We start from the raw sequence: 19,234 nt of genomic DNA, 5'->3' as shown, positions 1-19,234 counted from the left end.
TGAGTCTCCCTTAGACGGACTGGGGAAATCCCTGAATGGGCTTGGGGGGTCCCCGGTGTGTTTTGCAGGTCACTGAGAGGGTTTAGGGAGCCCGGGGGGGGGTGGTGGTGGTGAGGTCTCTTAGGGGATTTGGGGGGTCTTTGAGGACGTTTCGGTGGGTCCTGGGGTGGATTTCTGAGAGGATTTCAGGGGTTTTGATGGGATTTTGTGGAGTCCCCTAAAGCCCAGCAGTGGGTTCGAGGGGTCCCTCAGCCCCCAGGGGAGAGGTCCTAGGGATGCCCCCCAAAATCGGAGGGGGGAGATATACTGCATCTGGGTAAGGGGATCCCAGTGCCCCCAGTATATCCCAATAACCTTCCAGTGACCCTCAGGATGGCCCAGTAACCCCCCAGTGACCACCCAATGTATCCCACTGAGCACCCAGTTGGCCCCAGTTTGGCCCAGTAACCTCACAGTGTTCCCCCTGTGTGTCCTGATAATCCCCCAGTAACTCCCCAGTTGTCTGCCAGTGCCCCCCCAGTGTGCCCCAGTTCGCCCCCAGTCCCTGCCAGTGCCCCCTGGTTCCCCGCAGTGTGTCCCATATCCTCCAGTAAACACCCAGTGCCACCCAAAGCCCCCCGACTGTCCCCAGTGTGTCCCCAGGTGCCCTTGGCCTTTCTGTGAACATGGCAGGGAGGGGGAATGTTTTTGGTGTCAGAGGGTCCAGGGTGGGCTCCTGGGGTGAGATGGAAGGTTGGGGACATCAGGGATGGGGTTTGGGGACAGTGGAATTGGGGGAATTATGGCCATGGAGAGGCCCTGGGGACATTGGAGACTCCAAGGGGGTCTCAGGGATTTAAGGGGGGAATTAGGGACACCAAGAGGATCTTGAAAACCCTAGGGGGGTCTCAGGACTCACCTGCTCTTGGTGCTGCCCCTCCTCTTTCCCCCTAGACATCATTAACCCCCCCAAATGTCTCCCAACTCCCATTTTCCTTTTAATCCCCTCCCCGTACAGATCCCTTTGACCTCCCAAGACCCCTTTTAACTCCCCTAAATGAACCCAAAGCACCCCAAAACTCCCCAAATTCCTATCCAACCCCCCCCCTAGATCCCCTGAAATCTCCCCCAGCCCCGCCTCAAATCCCTTCCAACTTCCCCCCCAAAGAGGGATCACCCGGCACCCTGGGACAGGAACACAGTGGGCTGTACTGGGGGCACTGGGCTGTACTGGGAAGGCAGTGGTGGGGGCTCAGATGTCCCAGGACAACGTGGCCCAGCTCCAGGAGAGATCTGGGGAGCAGTGAGGAGGTACTGGTCTGTCCTGGTCTGTACTGGTTTGTACCCCCAATCCCCAAAGTCCCTCCCCAGCTCCCCCAGGACCCTCTCGCACCCCAAAGCCCCCCAGGCCCCCCCAGGCCCCTGACTTGGTCCTGCTGCCCCTTGAGCATCTGCAGCTGCTGCAGAACCAGGCATTTCATCAGCAAATGTGCAGGTGACCCCAAGCTGGGGGTGTGTTGATGTGCTGGAAGGCAGGAGGGCTCTGCAGAGGGACCTGGCCCAGCTGGATCCATGGGCTGATTGCAAGGGGATGAGGTTCCAGCAGGCCAAGGGCCGGGTCCTGCCCTTTGGCCACAAGAAGCCCCGTCAGCCCCCCGGGCTGGGGCCAGAGTGTCTGGAGAGCAGGCAGGCAGAAAGGGAGCTGGGAGTGTGGATGGACAGGAAGCTGAAGATGAGGGAGAGTGTGGCCAGGTGGCCAAGAGGGCCAATGGATGGTGTCCTGTGTGAGGCAGAGTGTGTCAGCAGGAGCAGGGAAGTGATTGTTGGGCTGGAGTGAGCGCTGGTGAGGCCACCCCTGGAGTGCTGTGTCCAGCTCTGGGCCCCTGAGTTGAGGAAGGCCCTGGAGGGGCTGGAGCAGGTGCAGAGAAGAGCAGTGAGGCTGGGGAAGGGAGTGGAGCACAAGTGGTGTGAGGAGAGGCTGAGGGAGCTGGGGGTGTTGAGGCTGGAGAAGAGGAGGCTCAGGGGAGACCTCCTGACTGTCTGCAAGTCCCTGGCAGGAGGGTGTAGCCAGGTGGGGGTGGGGCTGTTGTGCCAGGAAGCAGCAGTAGGACAAGAGGACTGGGTCTTGAGCTGTGCCAGGGGAGGTTTAGGTTGGATATTAGGAAGCAATTTTGTACAGAGAGAAGTGAAAAGAGCGGGTGGGACCCCCAAAGGGAGCTTGAGGGGCGGTGGGTCACCCCTAAAGGGAGCTGGGGGGAGCCGGGGTTTTGGGGTCTGATGGGAAAGGGGTGAGACAGGGGGTAAGAGGAGGGGGGAGAGCGGGAGTGGGATTGTTGGGGTGCCTCGGTGTCCCCATGCCTTGATCCCTGCAGTGTGGGGGAGGCTGGAGAGAGGGAGGAGCTTCAAGAGCCTGGAGAGGGGGGGCACGGAAAAGGGGAAGTCTGGACAGTGGGGACCCCTGGGATCCCCTAGGACAACAAAGTGCAGAACCTGGAGAGGGGGAATGTCTGGGAATGCGGCATCCCGAAGGCGAGAGTCAGAGGAGAAGGGACCCCTGGGACCCCCAACACTCCCAGCATCCCTAAGTGGGACCCCAAGCATCCCCAGAGGGGGGAAACCAGAGAAGGGGAACTCTTAGGAGAATTTTTTTGGGCTAATCTTCATATTTTAGAGTATTTTTTAGCTGAATGTCAACTTTTTGCGGGCAGGAGTCTTCTCACTATTTCTGAAGGGCTTTTGCCTGAATCTCGATGATTTGGGGTTTTCTGGACTTTATGTTGGTGTTTTGGAGGTTTATATGGTCACAGGATGCCCGGTGAGTTGTAGAGATGGACTTGGGCTGGAGGAACCCCCAAGCCAACGCGCTCAGCCCTTGTTTTCCCCCCCATCAGGATTTGTCCTTCCCAAAGCTTGGACAGATGGAGGAGGAGGCTGCGAGGAAGAGGAAGATGCCTTGGGCCCCCCAGGCAGGTGAGGAGGAAGTCAGTGTCCCTTTGGGCGGGTGTTGTGCTGGCTCTGTCAGCCGAGCATGGCCCCGGCTGCAGGACAACCCCGCTGGCGCCGCCGTCCTGCCGGGGCCGGAGTTGGGGGGATGTCCTTGGCCTTCCCTGTGGGCCGGAGGCAAATCCCCTCCCTGTCCTTCTTGCTCCCTGCCCCAGGCCCCGAGCTGAGGACGGAGAGCCCGGAGGACAAATCCCCCCGTGAGACCCTGGTGGGAGAGGCCGTTTTGAAGGGCTCCACGGCGCAGGAAGGCAGCGGGGAGGGAAAGGGCCGGAGATCCCCCCACAGGAGGGGCTCCAAAGCCATCCCAGGGTGCTCTGAGGAAGAAGGACCCAACCTGTGCCGGGAAGGCGGCCGGAGCTTGAGGCGGAGCTCTGAGCTGGTGATCCCTGAGCAGCCTCCCAGCAGGGAGAAACCCTTCAGGTGTTTGGAATGTGGGAAGAGCTTTAGGAGGAGCACCAACCTCCTCACCCACCAGCACATCCACACTGGAGAACATCCGTACACGTGTGGTCAATGTGGAAAGAGCTTCAGGAGCAACACCACTCTGATCCAGCACCAGATTATCCACAGTGCGGAAAGGCCTTGCAGATGTGGGGAGTGTGGGAAGAGCTTCAGGCAGAGCTCCAGCCTCTGCATCCACCAGCGCATCCACACTGGGGAACGGCCCTACATGTGTGGGGAATGTGGGAAGAGCTTCACTGACAGCTCCAACCTGATCCGACACCAGCGTATCCACACCATGGAACGGCCCCACACATGTGGGGAATGTGGGAAGAGCTTCATGCGAAAATCCCACCTCTTCACCCACCAGCGCTTGCACACTGGGGAACGGCCCCACACGTGTGGGGAGTGTGGGAAGAGCTTCAATGACAGCTCTGGCCTCCATGTGCACCGTCGCATTCACACCGGGGAACGACCCTACAAGTGTGTTGAGTGTGGGGAAAGCTTCAGGACCAGCTCCAGCCTCCGCTCTCACCATCTCATCCACAGCGGGGAACGGCCCTACAAGTGCTTGGAATGTGGGAAGGGGTTTCAGACCAGCTCAGATCTCTTGAAGCACAAGCCGACACACACAGGGGAGTGGGCCTTCCACTGCACCTACTGCGGGAAGGGCTTCAACCAGAACTCCACCCTTGTCATACACCGGCGCATCCACACTGGAGAGAGGCCCTACAAGTGTGGGGAGTGTGGGAAAAGGTTTAAACGCAGCTCACATGTCATCCAGCACCAGCGGACACACACGGATGAGAGGCCCTTCCGCTGCACCGACTGCGGGAAAGGCTTCAACCAGAACTCCGCCCTCGTCCCCGACTGCGGGAAGAACAGTCGCTGCTTCCACCTTGAATGAACCCCCTGATGGTGAGGCAACCCCTGGAGTCCAGTGACTGTCAGTCCATCCCTTTTGACCACAAAGGGCCAGTCCCCTTTCACAGGGGCAGGTTCTTCCAACAGAACCCTTCCTGGGGGGTGTGTCGAGATTCCTGCCTTGGCTGGGGACCGCCTATGGTCCCTCCTGGAGGTTGAGAGCAGAGATCTCCTCACCAGTGTTGGTGTGGGGGAGTTCCATCCATCTCTAATTAAGAATTATTGCTTTTGTGCCAGCTTGAGTAGAATTGCTTCAACAATTGCTTTAGTGTAGAGCACTGTCCTACCTTATCCTGTACTCCTGGTAGTTTTAGTGTTTCTATTGTGCAGTAAATAATTCTGATGAAGATCTTTCGTCTGACCATTTGGAACCCTAGATAATTCATTTCTATCAATAAATATGTTTTTCCATCATTAAAAACTGGGAAAAAAAAGTGTTTCAGTCCCACCTCTGTAATTTTTCTAAACTGCAACTGTTGGCATAAAGCAAGGCTGAGATTGGATCCAGCAGCCCCCAGCACCCCACAGTAAGTTGGGAGGTCAGGGGGGCTAGCCCCCTTTTGCCAACCCCCTTGTGCCCAAAGACCTCCATGGGACTGTTGGACCCACCAGACCACCTCCCCTTTTCCACCCTTCTCCCTGTTCCTTCCACCTTTTCATGGTCCCCTCATCCCCAGCCCCCCCTTTGATCACTTTAGGGGTCCTAACCCCTACTTTTTCCCCCCTCTCTCACCACTTCCATATCATCCCTCTAATTCCCCAGCCCTCTCATGCTCAGTTTGGGGTCCCAGCCCTCTCATGCTCAGTTTGGGGTCCCACCACCCCTTTATCCCCTCTGACCCCCACTTTTCCCACCAACCTCCCCCTTGTCACCCTCTGCTCACCCGAGAGCTCCTCACCTGCAGCCGGGGGGGCTCCCAGCACCACCAGTGCCCAGAGAAGTCCCCCCAGAGAAGGGGTTGGGTGGGATCCTGGGTGGGCTTTGAGTATGTTTAGGCAGTCCTCCAGAGCCTGTGTGGAGGTTTAGGGGGTTCCCAGCACCTTTCAAAGTGTGCTGGGTGCCTTATTGAGGGCTTAGTTCCCTCCCAGAGCCCCCCCAGAGCGGGCTGACAGGGGGGAACACAGGGGGGTCCCCATTCCCGATCCATCCCGAGGAGTGTTCTGCTCCCACCAAACTCGGCTCCACCCCTTGGGATTCCCCCAAGCCCCTTCCCCACTGCCCCCCAATAACCGGGACTGGGGAGAACTGGGAAGCTTTCCTGGGATCAGGAGTGACAGCAGGGGAGGGGGGGACACACGACTCCCCCAAAATCCTCACTGGGACAGGGAAGGTCCAGGTTGGGCCCGAGGCCCCGGGGAGGGGTTGCGGCCACCGCCGGCTCAGGAGCTCTGTGGGGAGAGAAAAGGGGGTGACAGCGGGGTGGGGGGTCCCCGGGGGGGCACAGATGCTCTGGGGGGACACACGACCCCCTGGGACCCCCCTCACCTTCTGGCGCAGGTAGAAGCCGAGCCCCAGCGCCAGGGAGACGAAGGCCAAGAGGAAGCCCCCGGCCCCTCCTTGGCAGCAATTCCTCCGGCTGATGGAGCCCGGCAGGGCCGGGGCCGCCGGCGGTGTCCGATCCCGGCAGGAAGCGGGGAGGGCCCGGCGGGGTCTGATAGAAATAAATCAAGGCAGATCTCTCTCTTTCTTTTACTGCCCAAGCAGTGACCATCAAGAGCTGTCCCTGCTTCACAGCAGAAGCTCCACACACTTCAACAAAGTCTGTGGAAGAATCTGCTCTAGGAAAGTTGGCCCTGGGCTTTCATGCTTATCCAGTGATGGATCAGCAGTCACATATTCCCAGGCCAGTGAGCAGCTGATCTGTCAAACTCTGCTTCCAAAAGCAGCATGTGTGTTGGAAGGTTGGGGAACCAGGCTGGGTTTGGCACAATTCAACACTAAACCAACCCCTTGGCACCAGCAGTAACTCCCCACAGAGAGCTGGCAGTGCTTGCATTCTCTGATGAGATTCTTTTCCAGGTAGAACATCCTGCTACAAGGGGTCTGTTACCACCCACCCCAGAAAGGGGGGGTAACCAGGTTCTTATTAATAAATCCCTTGGGGTGGATTAGAGTGAAATGAAACTAAATAATCAGTGTTTGAAAACATATATATGTAGGGTTTATTTTAGAACACTTTTGTTTCAAAGGTAAACAGGTATGTTGCCATTTTGGGTGTTATCATCTATATCTCTCATCTTCAGCAATATGGCATAAAGAGAACCTTTAGGGAAAATGCATATGGGAAAGGCAGGATAAGGGTAAGGGAGAGTAAGGGAAAGCAGAGATGAGAGTGAAAAGATGTCTATAGTCACCACCCACGGGGTCCAGCGATGGAACTTGGGAGTTGCAGCTCCAATGTCTGTCAGTTGAAGTGGTGGCCTTGATGCGTTTGGGGTAAGGGAGGGAAGCCCCCACACTCCAAGAAGTTATGAGTTATTATATCCATGGATGGTGTCCCGGGCCGTGCCTTGAGCCTCCAAGGTCTGCTGGGCCTGCGCAGAGTTCCCGTGAGGGGCCTGGTAAACACGTCTCTTCTCGCCTTTTCAGGGCTTGACACCTTCAGCAGCACTGGCGGGGGGATGGGTCCAGCTGCCTCTTCCCAGCCTGCAAAAGTGCCCTGGCAATCCCAGAATGCATAAATCATTGTGGCAGTTTGAGACCCTCAAAAATCCAATTTCCAAGTCCAAGCCCCCCCCCAGTTTGTTTCAGTGTGAGAGGGTTTTCAGACAAAACACAGCTCAGTATGGGGGGAAAGGAATTATATTACAGTTTATTACTTACACAAATAAATACTGTAATACATTATATACACAATTCTAACTATCTCTCCTATGGAAAAGCAATATATTTGCATTAGATCAAATCCCTCCTTTCCCTCCAATAAAAGTTCTGAAGGGAAGATGAAAAGACCCTTTCCACTTTCAGGGCAGCAGTGTCTCTCCTCTTAAAGGCAGCAGTCGCAGTTGGATTTGTCGTAGCTGGAAAATCTCTCCATTACAACACAGGGGTCTTCTCTCACCCCTCGGCCCTTCAGCTCCAGCTGCATGTCTCTCTCCCATGGACTGCGAAAGCAGGGACAAGACTCACCTCTCTACAGTCATATCACGGGGTACTGGGCACCCCTGACACTCCCTTCCTCAGGGGATTCAAGTTCCTCCTGAGTCAGAACGTTTGGGGCTTTCAGTTCAGTTTTTGCCCCAAGCATTCTAGCAGAGCTCCTTTGCTCCGTCTCAAACTGTCAGCATGACGAAGGGGGGAGGAAGGCCTCTTCCCCCCTCCACATTCCTCCTGGCTGTCCTGGTCCAGCTCCAGGACATCTCTGAGCTTCTCAGCTTTTCTCTCTCTCTCTCTCTCTAGTTGCTGTAGCATTTCAGGACTCCCTTCAAGTGGAAGCCCACCCCCTCCTTCCAAGAGGGGTCTCAAAGGGTTTGGAGAAATAAAGCCAGGCTCACCCCAAACAGTCTCTGCTGAGCCTGGTGCTCTGTCTCTCCGTTGGGCATCTCTGTGTCTCTCAGCTTGGCTCTGTGCCACCTCACTCCTGCTGACTGTCTTCTTGGCTCTCAGCCACAGCTCTCTGTTCGGTGCTGTCTCTGCCGCCGCTCCTGCTGCCCACTCACAGTGGAGAAAAACTCCCTCGGCTCTTGGCCACAGTACTCAGCCCAGTTTAACACTGTTCCGAGTTTCTACAGCCCCAGCCAGGGGACTGGGGGGTCTTGGCCCCCAGCGGGGCTCCCTGGCCCCTCTCTCCTCGTGGTCTCAGACCATGGCTGCTGCTCTTGTTTCAGCTACATAATCTCTTCTTTTCCGGCCTGTTGTGATATGTTTAATTTTGCAGGGCTGCTGATTGGGTCAACACCAAGAATACCACCTGCTGGGGTTAACCACTTTCCAACTCCAGGGGAAAACCCTTTTTAACCCAGGACAGTCATGAACCATTTCAGTCTCTGACTCCTCACCTTGGCCAGTCAGTTCCTGGGAACAGCCCTGGCAGCCCAGCCCCCAAGGGCACACGATGTGCTGCTGTGCTGGAGAGGACCCTCCTCAGCCTGGGCAGCAGGACTGGAGGGGGGGGATTCCCTGCCCCTCCCCAGCTGGGCCCTTCCTGCCCACCAGCTCCTGCTCCAAAGGGCTCCCACACACCCTGGGCCACTTGTCCCACTTGGGCACTGGAGCTGCCCCAGGGCAGCTCTGGGCAGTGGCCAGCTCTGGGACTGCTCTGGCAAGTCATGGCCTGAAGCCACGAGTGTGGAATTTAGGAAATAGTTGAAATCTCTGCAGAACAGAACTCTTGGTGACTGCTGAAGGCTTCATGAACAGCATTGCCACATCTTTCCTTTTTTTAAATTCAACAATTTTTTGTAGGCGAATACCAGAACTATGAGACTTGGAAAGAGCAGCTTTAGACACGGGCCCGCTGCAGCAGCGACTTCCGGGATAGAGCAAAGCAGAAAAACAACGGCCACTTGAGTTATTTATTGTAGGGGTTGCCCCCCCTGAGCTGTGTATTTTTCCTGACCCACGGGGGTCAGCCATGATGTTGCCTGAAAGCTGGGACTGCTCAGGGCTGGAGTGCAGCCCCAGCACAGCCTCTCCCAAAGAAGGACAGGGCAGAGGGGCTCTGGGCTGTGGGCAGCGAGGGCCAGCTGGGCTGGCTGGCAGCTCCAGGCACCTCTGGGGCTGTCAGAGAGGGGCTGTTCCAGGGCCCTTTGGGCTTCTGGGGGCTTCTTTGGTCTGATTCTGTAGAAGAGACACAGAACTGAGGCAAGAGCAGCAGGACTACAGCTCCTGGCCCCTCAGATGGACCAATGCGGCTGCTCAGCTGGGCTGTGCCAGCAGATGACAGCTCCCAGCATACTGAGGAGCCTGGCCCTTCCAGCTGGATCCCTGGGGTAGTTTAGTCTAGGCCTTCCTTGGTGAATCCAAGGAATCCCCCTGGGTGCCATCCTCCCCACTTCATCCCTAAGCCTCCCTCAAGACTCTGCCAGCCTGGCAGGGCCACTCAGCCACCCCTGGGGCAGCTCAGGGTGCCGCGCAGGGACCTGGGGTGTGGCGAAGGCCTTGGAAGGGCTCCTGAGCAGCCTGGTGCTGGAAGAGCTGTTGAGTGGGGAAAAGCTCTTGCTGGTCAGTGGGAGAAAGAGAAGAGGCAACAAAAGCCATGGTTTCAGTTAAGCTTGAGCAAATGTTATGCATTTAATGTGACTGAAGGGCTCTGAGGCCAGGCTCTGTGGTGTGGAGACAGGAAAGGGATGTCCTGGGGGCACGCAGGGCTGTCTGAACATGGGGCTCCTTGGGATGTCCCAAGGAGACACGAGAGCAAAGTGGGGCCTGGAGACACTCTGAGGGCAGCTGAGTGCCAAGGGCTGAGGCAGGCCTGTGTCCCCAGGGACACCCTGCCTGTTCCTGCCTGCGTGGTGGCTCCCTGGGACCTGTTGCTGGGGGCAGGTGCCATGTCAACAAGCACTGGGACCCATTGCTAGCGGCCGGCAGCGTGTCACAGAGGGGCCCTTTGTGACACCCACTGCAGCAGGCGTGCTCAGCACGACTGTGGCCCACGGTGGGTCAGTGTCCGTCAGGACGGCGACCGGACAGGAGAGGAGTGCGGTGCTGGCGAGAAGCCCCCGACTGCAGTCCACAACTTGTCCACGACCTCTGGTGGCCCCGTGGGAACGCGGAGTTTGGCTGAGGTGCTTTGCCAAAGCGTTTTTGCCTGAGGTGTTTGGGCTGAGGCCTTTTGGTCGAGGCACTTTGCCTGAGGCACTTTGCCTTGGCCTTTGGGCTGAGGCACTTTGCCGAGGCCTTTTGGCTGAGGCCTTTTGCTGAGGCCTTTGGGCTGAGGCACTTTGCTGAGGTCTTTTGGCTGAGGCACTTTACCTTGGCCTTTGGGCTGTAGCACTTTGCCTTGGCCTTTTGGCTGTGGCTTTTTGCCTTGGCCTTTGGGCTGAGGCACTTTGCCTTGGCCTTTTGGCTGAGGCACTTTGCCTTGGCCTTTTGGCTGAGGCCTTTTGCTGAGGCCTTTTGCTGAGGCCTTTTGCCTGAGGCACTTTGCCTGAGGCGATTTGGCCGCGGCATTTTTCCCGAGGGTGTTCGACTCCACCATTCGGACGCCCTCCGTAGGCAGGCTCCCCTGTGTTCTTTGATTCACAGGATGGAGAAGAGACCCCCCGCCTGCCCCAGGCAGGCCTGGATGGAAGACAGCTCTTCCCAGGAGAGCCGCTCTCCAGGTCTGCAGCTTCCGTCCTCCTATGAGGTGACCACCATGCAGCCCCTGAAGCTCGGTGAGTGAGGGGCCCTGTGGGGCTGGGCAGGGCTGGGGCCCACCAGCACACACTGCAGCACACTGGGATCCCACTTTCCTGGCCAGTTGACAATGGGGGTCCCCAGGGTCAGCCATGATGTTGCCTGAAAGCTGGGACTGCTCAGGGCTGGAGCGTGGCCCCAGCACAGCCTCTCCCAAAGAAGGACAGGGCAGAGGGGCTCTGGGCTGTGGGCAGCGAGGGCCAGCTGGGCTGGCAGGAGGCAGCCGTGCTGTGGGAGCCTGGGCCTTTCCTGCCTGTCTGCCATTGCCTTCCTCAGCCCGGGGCACTGGGGCTTTCCCAGGCATGGCAGCTCCTCTGCCAGGCACCCTCCAGCCAGGAGCTGCAAGGGAAGGCCGTGCCAAGGCAGTGGGCAGAGAGCTGGGTGGAGGGCAGATATCCTTTGCTCCCTCCTCTCGCTGGACCCTCTGCAGCTCTCCCTGCTCCTTCCCCCCTTAGATGCCAGCTGGTTGCCCATCTACAAGGAGGAGCAGGAAGCTGTTGATTCCATCCTGGCCTTTGTCACCAGCCCCAACAAGGTAACTGTGGCCAGCTGGAGGGCGGCTGTGCTGCTGTCTGCTGGCAGGGGCTCTGCTGCCAGGCTGCTGGACGGGTGCTGGCAGGGCAGGGCTGCTTCTCCCGCAGGGCACTGCACCCCCAGTGCTGCAGTCCAGCTGGCTGTGTCCGCCCACTCACAATCCGTGTTTGTGTCTCTGTCCCCCGGCTGGCAGGAGGAGAGAGACAAGGACACATTTCTTCAGAGCATCTCCGTGCTGTGCAGAAGCGCCTTGAACCATGGCCTGACCCAGGGCCTGGATCTGTTCTGTGACATGTACCAGCTGGCAGAGAACATCAAGGTGAGGGCACTCTGGGCAATGTGGCGAAGGGAGCAAAGCCCCCTGGCACAGGCAGCCTGTGTGGACAGCGCTTGGGCGGGTCAGGGACTGGAGGCCCTGGGTGCTGGCAGCTGCCAGGTGCCATCCCGGTTGTGCTCTGCAGGCGCTGCTGGAAGAAGAGCCAAGGGACCAGCTGTGCACAGACCTTCGGCATCTTTCCATGCTGGCTCTGGAGAAATTGAGGTACCTGCCCATCTGTCACGGCCCCCCCGGCCCAGAGGTCCGATGCCACCCGCACGAGTTGTCAAGGGGCTGCTCCCAGCACCCGTGTGCAACCCATGTCCTGCCCTCTCCCTGCAGCTTGGTGGACACAGTGCTGGAGAGCAAAGCCAAAAGCCTCCTCCGCGCGTGTTTCTCAAGTGTCTTCTGGCTGCCTGCAGAGAAGGAAATGCCAAAAGCAGACCTTGCCCTCTATATCAAGGTAAGTGCTGGCTAAGCTCCAGGGGCCTCCAGCCCCTCTGACCTGCTCCCTGGCTACCCCATGGTGCCACAGGAGCAGGGATCCCAGGCAGGGCAGGGTCTTTCCCACCCTCATGCCTCTGTCCTTTTCCCATGGGCCTGGCCGCATCCCGTGCCACAGGCTGCTATGCCCTCTAAGACTGTCTATGCCCATGTCTCTCCAGGGAAGTGTGGGCATCCTCCTCCTCCTCCTGTGGCATAGGGGGTTCAGATGGCTCTCCTGGGGCTGGGAGGAACAGCAGAATGACTGCCACTGCTCTCTGTGTTCCTTGCAGACCCTGAACTCCATGGACAGCATGCTGAGGACAATGGTGCTCAGCTTTCCTGCCTCTCGAGTCAGCGAGGAGCTGCAGGGCATCTTGGAGGTCTGGCACAAACAAAAAGGGGGGGGTCCCAGGGCTGTTCCTCAGCCTGGAGGGGAGGGTTTGCCCACTGCTGGCTGAGTGGTACCCAGAGCAGTGCTGAACAGGCAGAGTGCCCTGCAGGGAGGGTGCCTACCTCCTGTGGGGAAGCCGGGGCAGGCCCCAGGCTCTTGTGGAGCACAGGGGCTGCAGAGGGTGGCATCTGCCCTCCTCCTTGGCCATGAGGTTGGCTCTGGGCCTGTGTGCCCGACCTGGGTGGGAATCCAGGGGCAGACACCCCACTGCAGGCTTTGCTGGAGGGGAGAGGAACCCTTGAGGGATGGGGCGAGCGTGGCCCAGCAGTGGAGCTGTGCTGCTGGTGTTGGAGTCTGCTCCCAGGGCTCACCCGCTGCTTCTCTTGTCCCAGCTGCTGCTGGACTTCACCAGATGCGAGAGAGAGGCTGTGAGGGAGAGGGCCATGGCAAGGATCGATGTGCTGGCCCGTGTGCTGTCCGACTATTCCACTCTGCAGGTAAGGACCAGGCCCCCTCCAGCCAGGCCCTGCCCCCTCCCTGCTGCTCTCCATGCCAGGGCTGCTGCCCACATGGCTGCTCTGAGAGATGGGGATGCAGGGCCCTGAAAAGCCTGGTCTCTCCAGGAATCCAGCCCTGGGCAGACTCTCAGATGGGGGGCTTTGGCACCACCTTTGTGCCCTCAGCCCTTCTGCTCATGCCTCCCTCATCCAGGCCAATGCCAACGCCAGAAGAGGCACTGCTGGACCTGTCTGCTCTGGGGAGATCCAGCTCCCACTCCTAGGAAAGCTGCTGGGGCGTCTCATCCTTTTCCGGTTCTCCGAGGAGCAGACAAGCTGTGCAGCTTTCCATGCTCTTTTTGCCCTGGCTGAGTTCATCTGTAAGTAAAAAAGGCAGAGCAGTGCTGGGCTTTATCTGCTCTATCTCCTGATAGATCTGCTTCCTGACCTCCTTTGCCCCTCCCAGCTGCTTCCCAGAGCTTCCCAGCTGCCCCTTTGCTGCAGAGGCTGAGTGCTCTGCTCAAGGCCAGGATCTGTTTGCTGCTGCTCTCCTTCCTCCCCTTCCTTTCAGGGGCTTGCAGCCTGCTGGTTTGTGGGCCCCACAGTCAAAGCCCCTCTTGACTTCCCTGTCCCAAAGCCACGTCTTCCCTGGTGGGGAAGAGCAGATCCCCCACCCTGGCTGGTCCCTCCAGCGCCTGTAGCAAGAAGCTGTTCCTGATGCCCTCCTGAAATCCTGGACTGCTCCTGTCCTGCCCCCTTGCCAGCAGATGCCAGGGAGGTTTTGTGAGCTTGCTGGCAAAGCTGCTCTGCCTTCCTGACTCTTGTGTGTTTGCCCCGGTGTTTAGTCGAATCCAGGCTAAAGGACAGAGCAGACCAAGTCCACTGGGAAGCCGTGACCACCTCCGCGCTGTGTTCTCTGAGCGCCAGGGACTGTGCCAAGGTAAGGAGCTGCACCCTTGCTGGGACTCCTGTCCGTGGCACCAGCAGGGCACTGGTGTGAGCCAAAGGACCCCGCAGCAGTGGGGCTGGCGTGCCCTCAGCTCCCTGGGGAGAGGGTTCACGCCGTCCTTGAGCAGGGACAGCACGAGGGCTGCACTCCAGTGGCCCAGCAGCAGCTTCAGCCCCAGCAGGAGCTCCAGTGCTCCTGACCACCAGCAAGTCCCTGGTTCTCGGTGGGGCCAGCAGCCTGTGCCCATGAGCCCTCCTCCCCCAGCAGGAGGGCCCTCTCTGCTCATCCTCTGCCATGCAGGGACTGCAGGCACTGCTGCCAGCTTTGCTGTGGGCACTGCTGTCAGCAGTGGTGGGCACGTCCAGCCAGGGCCCCTCGAGCTGCTCAGCCAAGCAGCACCGTCAGGGCACTCAGCGCAACATCTCTTCCTTCCTTGCTGCCATAGGCCTTTGGAAAATACCTGAGGTCCCACGAGAGGATGGATGTCATCCTCGTGGCCATCGAGGCATTGGGAGATGCCAGCATCCTCGACCAGCAGGTGCCCAGCAGCCTGCTGGATGTGGCCTTGGAGGACCCGGACGTCTGGCTGACGGACGTAAGTGGCCTGTGGCTGCATTGTCGTGCCCTTCAGCCCTCTTGGGCCTTTTTCCTCCCTGCATCCTTCCCTCCCAAGGACACGTGACTCGGGCCCCCCAAGCCACCTCAAGGCAGCAGAGAGGAATGGGAAGGGCAACTGAGGACATGGCTGCACTCCGGGGGCAGTGCCATCCTCACCTGTATCCCCTGCAGGCGCCCAAGATAGTCAGCAGCATCCTTGAGAGCCTGCCATACTGCAGCACACAGGCAGCGTGGGAGAAAGCGGAGTCACTGCTTCGCCTGATGACCAACCTGTACCCCACCACCGTGGTCATCCTCCTGTGCAAGGCGGCTCTTCAAGGAGACAGGTACTGGCCCTGATGGCCTTGAGGGTGGGCTTGTTCCCTCAAGAACAAGGGGGAGAGGGACCCCGAGACTCTCTGGCTGCCAGAGCCAAGGAATGCTGCGGGACAGCCTGCAGAGTCAGGCCCTCCATACCCCCACGCTTTCCAGCCCTGCTGGCTGGTCTGGCTTTACAGCAGCCAAAGCTGGCCCAGCAAGCCCAGAGCCAGCACGGTGCTCCAGCCCCACGGGGAACACGCCCTCAGCCCCATCCTGCCCACACGGGCAGGGCCCCTGGGGACACGCAGCCAGGGCTCCAAGGGGTAGGTTCTGGGGGTTGCTCCAGGCCACAGCACTGTGGCTGAGGCAGCCCTGCTGACAGTGCTCTGCCTTCCAGCACTGCGCCGGAGCTGTGGGAGCTGATGTCCTCCATGCCGGAGACGCTGGCCAAGATCTTGGAGGACTTTGCCAACCTGCTGCACAGACAGTGCTTCCGCTGCTCCGCAGAAGGCCCCCGCACCCAGCCCATGGCTGTGAGTGACCACCAAAGGCCCTGGTCCCCTCCCACCAGCCTTGCAGGCTCTGCTGGCCCCTCACAGCTCTGTTTGCTCCTGCAGTCATCCTCCAGGAAGGCTGAGTGGGAGGATTTGGCTGACGAGCCCGACATCGAGAGCCATCAGGGCTGTCCAAACGAGAGGACGGCCAGGTTGCTGCTGGAAGGGCTCGTCGGGCTGTCACAGAGAGCCGAGATGGTGAGCAGGGCGGTGTGAGGGGCAGCCCTGTCAGCAAACGGGGGCTGGGGCTGTGTGGAAAGCAGTGGTTTGGCCTGGCCTGGGACTCAGAACGTGGGGTGACTGCTCCAAACACCCTCCCTGCCATGGTGGGGCCTGGGGTGGCTGCCTGGGGAGCTTTTCAGGCACGGCCCTCTTCACCCAATGGACATTCTCTTCTCTCTACAGGCCAGAAACATCGAACTCTTCCTGCCGGGCATGATGAAGATCCTGCAAGTTGGCAGCGAAGACACCAAAATGAAGATCCTGCTGGCCTTACAAAACGTTCTGCATCAGCTGAAGAAGACCAAGGCCAGCTTCATCGCTGTGCAGCTTGTGGGGAGGCTCCTGCCCCTCTTTGACTCGGTAAGGCTGATGTGGAGCCTGAGCCCCTCAGATGGGTGCTGGACAATGACAGCTGCCCTGCAGCCCAGCCCTGCGAGCAGCACTTGGAGCCAGCTCTGCTCCCCTGGGCTCTCCTGGGATGGCTTCTGGGCCATTCAGCCCAGTACTCCTTCTTCTGGGATGTGAGGCCGCAGCCGCTGCCCTCCCCGCAGCCATGATCACGGCCCTCTGCACTGTGGGCAGGGAGCTGCTGTTTGCAAAGCTCCCTTTTCCTGCTTCCTGCCAGGAGTGCAGCGAGCTGCGAGAGCTGTCCATCCGCATGCTCACGGAGCTGCTGCAGTTGGTGGTCGGCAGGGATGAGAAGAGGATGAGGAAGGAGGTGTGGCGGGCACTGGTGCCTCTCCTCTTCCGCATGAGCGACCAGGTCCCCAGCGTGGCCAAGGTACAGGTTTGAAGGCTGAGCCCTGACACACAGAGGGCTGGGCTGACACCCCCCAGGGCTCCTGGGCATCAGGGCAGGGGCTGCTGGCAGCGGACAGCGCTCCCCCAGCACAGCCCATGGGAAGGTCCATGTGGGCCCAGCGCCAGCAGGGCCAGAGAAGCTGGCACGGCCCTGTGCAACACCGGCCCTGCCTGCTCCTGCAGGGCTCGGCAGCAGCCCGTGGCCACCACGGCCTGAGCAGGGGCATCCCCACAGGCTGTGTCAGAGGCCAGGCCTTTGAGCCTCCATGCCTGTCCCCCAGGGCTGTCCCCAAAAGGCTCCCAGACATTTGGGTTAGGGCATGTCCCAGCTTCCTAAAGGCAGGATCCCCCAGGAACAGAGCCAAGATGTCTCCTTGCCCAGGCCCCCGGGCCATTTCTCAGCTCATGCTGTCCTGCAGGCCTCCAGGGAAGCCCTTCTTGCTGCCGCAGAGCTGCTGAAGTGGAAGACGCTCAAGCACCTGCTGCAGAGAGAGCGGCTGTGGGAGCTTGGAGCGTGCTTGGTAAGGACAAGCTGAGGGGCCCGGGCTGGGGGAGGGCTGCCCCCATCCCATGTCTGGGCTGGGGGCTCTGCAGCTGGGCAGAGCCTGGAGCTGCATCCCTGTTGCTGCCCTCAAGAACAGAGCCCCAGGGGCTCTTCTGCTGGCCCCTGTCCCTTCCCTGTAGCCAGCAGGAGGGGAGGCCTCTCCGTCCCAGGGGGTGCTGGTGGGAGGCACTGCTCCAGCCAACTGCCCCAGGGACAGCCCTGGAGAGACATGCCTTGTTCTCTCTGCAGCTGCAGAAGAGCAGGAGCAGGGCTGAAGACTTCATCCACCAGAGCCTGCCCTACCTGCAGGACCCTCAGGCCAACGTGCGCCTGGCGGCCGTCAGGTTCATCGGTGAGTGCCAGCCCCTGCAGTGCCTCTGGGGCAGCCTGGCCCCTGTGCCACTGCTGCCCCAGCAACGAGGGGCAGTCCTGGGGCTGCCCCAGTCCTGGCCACCCCGGGCAGGGCCTTGCCTCCCTCTGCCAGCCCTGCCCACGCAGCGGGACTTGGTGGCTGCCTTGCTCAGTCCCACTGCCCTGAGCTTCTGGGGGCTCCTGGGCTCAGCCCTGCTGAGGGGGAGGAGGGGAGGACTGGGGGCCCTGCTGCTGGGAGCAGGCTGGGGAGCAGGGGCTAATGGAGCTCTGTGCCCAGGACTCATCACACGGCGCCTGAGGGAGCAGACCACAGAGAGTCAGGCTGACATCCTGAGCGGTGAGTGGGGAGTGTGGTCTGTGGGGAATCCAGAGGCTCTCTGCAGACGGGGGGTTTTATCTGGGCTCTGTTTCTTTCCCTCACAGCACTTCAGCCCTTGGAGAATGACTGGGACATCTCTGTCAGCTCCCTGGCAGCTCGGACAACCTCCCTTCTGAGGAGTCCTTGCGTGCAGCAAAGACCAAGAGGCCTCCTGCGAGCACTGCGCTGCTGCTGGCCGTGAGCCCGGCAGAGGTGCAGCTTGCCTTGGCTAAAGGACTGGGGCTGAATAAAGCTGCAACAACGTGCCCAAAGCCCTGGTGTCCTTCAGCTGCGCGGTGCTGAGTGCGCCGAGCCGACCGTGTCCTTCCTGGGCTGTCCCGCAGGCAGCGGGACGCTCCCCCCTCAGCACCCCTGGCCCCAGGCTTGTGGGACAAGCTGAGCCCTGGTTGGGGCTTTCCCTGGGAGAAGCCGCCTTGGCTAAAGGACAAGCTGCTGCCCGAGCCTTCTCACCCCATTTCAGGGCCACTGCCAATGTCACCCTGCCCTCTGCCGGTGTGAAGCTATCCCCCTTGTCCTGTCACTACAGGCCCTCGTCCAAAATCCGTCTGCAGCTCTCTCAGAGCCTCTTTTAGGCACTGGAAGGGGCTGCAAGGTCACCCTAAAACCTTCTCTTCTCCAGCCTGGGCAGCCAAAGTTATCCCTGTGTCCCCACACGGTGCCCCACTCTGTGACCCCTGTGTCCTCCCAGGCCCAGCACCCCAGGAGGTGGCACAGCAGCAAGCCCTGTGCTGCAGCCATGTGTTGGTTTGGACCTGGCTTCCTGCCAAGTCCCCGAGACCCAGGGAAAAAGCTTACTTCCCAGAGAGAAAAAAAAAACCAAATAGCAGAGCTAGAGCAAAAATATAGATGTACATATATCACAGTTATATCCAGTAAGAATGCTCATCATGGCCGGGCTTCGCGAACGAAGATTTGGGAAGGGCTCTACCCACGTTTGTTGCAAGAGCGTTGGTGGCTGAAAAGGCCAGTATGAGATAGACATGTTCTGTTGCAAAAGGCACAGCAGAAAGACTCCTTAGGTGGTATATTCTGCAAGGCACGATTCTTTCTGCGTTGTCTTTTCTCCTCAAGAGTGATCCTGCGTGTGTTCTCAAAGGAGACAGCTGCGTTATAGATGGTGTGTCTCCAGGCCTCACGATTGGAGGCCAGAGTAGACCAGTGATGGTGATCAATATGGCCAAGGCTGAGATGTTGTTTCAGGGAGTCCTTGTATCTTTTCTTCGGGGCTCCTCTCTTGCGGCAGCCGGTGGCAAGTTCACCATAAAGCAGGATCTTAGGGAGGCGGTGGTTGGTCCTTCATCCTGGAGACGTGCCCTGCCCATTGCAGCTGTGTTCTCAACAACATGGCCTCAATACTTGTGACTGCTGCTTGTTCTAGAACAGATGTGTTGGTCCTACAAACTGATTTACATGTGCACATGAGCAAAACATGAAAATGCAAATATATTGTTTGTACTGAGTATCTCTCCAAGTGTCTATTTATAGATTTGGCTCTTTTTCAATATTTTTTATTCCAAATGCTTTCAAATCTTTGCATGTGTATGTGTTCTCTCATATAAAAATCACCCATAAGGAATCCCTATG

At 59.1% G+C, this 19,234-nt stretch overlaps 3 protein-coding genes and 1 pseudogene across 3 annotated transcripts in view; 3 read left to right on the top strand and 1 right to left on the bottom strand.

Moving 5' to 3' along the window:
* Positions 1-4,330, top strand: part of LOC135404719 (zinc finger protein 271-like) — a 129,678-nt gene extending 125,348 nt beyond the window's left edge. Inside the window, exon 3 of the mRNA XM_064639459.1 lies at positions 3,385-4,330. Within this exon, the coding sequence (XP_064495529.1) occupies positions 3,385-4,330 (946 nt within the window). The remainder of the gene's footprint in view (positions 1-3,384) is intronic.
* LOC135405044 (zinc finger protein 883-like) overlaps positions 1-19,234 on the bottom strand; it is a 282,116-nt pseudogene that overhangs the window by 209,337 nt on the left and 53,545 nt on the right.
* Positions 10,293-13,640, top strand: LOC135404718 (uncharacterized). Its single transcript, XM_064639458.1, has 9 exons — positions 10,293-10,665; positions 11,143-11,222; positions 11,415-11,540; positions 11,683-11,762; positions 11,880-12,000; positions 12,314-12,403; positions 12,807-12,911; positions 13,126-13,291; positions 13,549-13,640. The coding sequence occupies exons 1-9, from the start codon at positions 10,536-10,538 to the stop codon at positions 13,638-13,640; spliced, it is 990 nt and encodes a 329-aa protein (XP_064495528.1). The 5' UTR covers positions 10,293-10,535.
* Positions 14,338-17,901, top strand: LOC135405303 (uncharacterized). The gene is made up of 10 exons (XM_064639972.1): positions 14,338-14,455; positions 14,650-14,804; positions 15,176-15,311; positions 15,396-15,530; positions 15,738-15,914; positions 16,180-16,335; positions 16,775-16,876; positions 17,149-17,251; positions 17,549-17,608; positions 17,695-17,901. Exons 1-10 carry the CDS (start codon positions 14,339-14,341, stop codon positions 17,829-17,831), a joined length of 1,278 nt encoding a protein of 425 aa, XP_064496042.1. The 5' UTR covers position 14,338; the 3' UTR covers positions 17,832-17,901.

The sequence above is a fragment of the Pseudopipra pipra genome, chromosome W, assembly GCF_036250125.1.
Source record: "Pseudopipra pipra isolate bDixPip1 chromosome W, bDixPip1.hap1, whole genome shotgun sequence".
NCBI lineage: Eukaryota > Metazoa > Chordata > Aves > Passeriformes > Pipridae > Pseudopipra > Pseudopipra pipra.
Note: the sequence above shows the minus strand (reverse complement) of the source record. Positions and strands in the feature narration are given on the sequence as shown.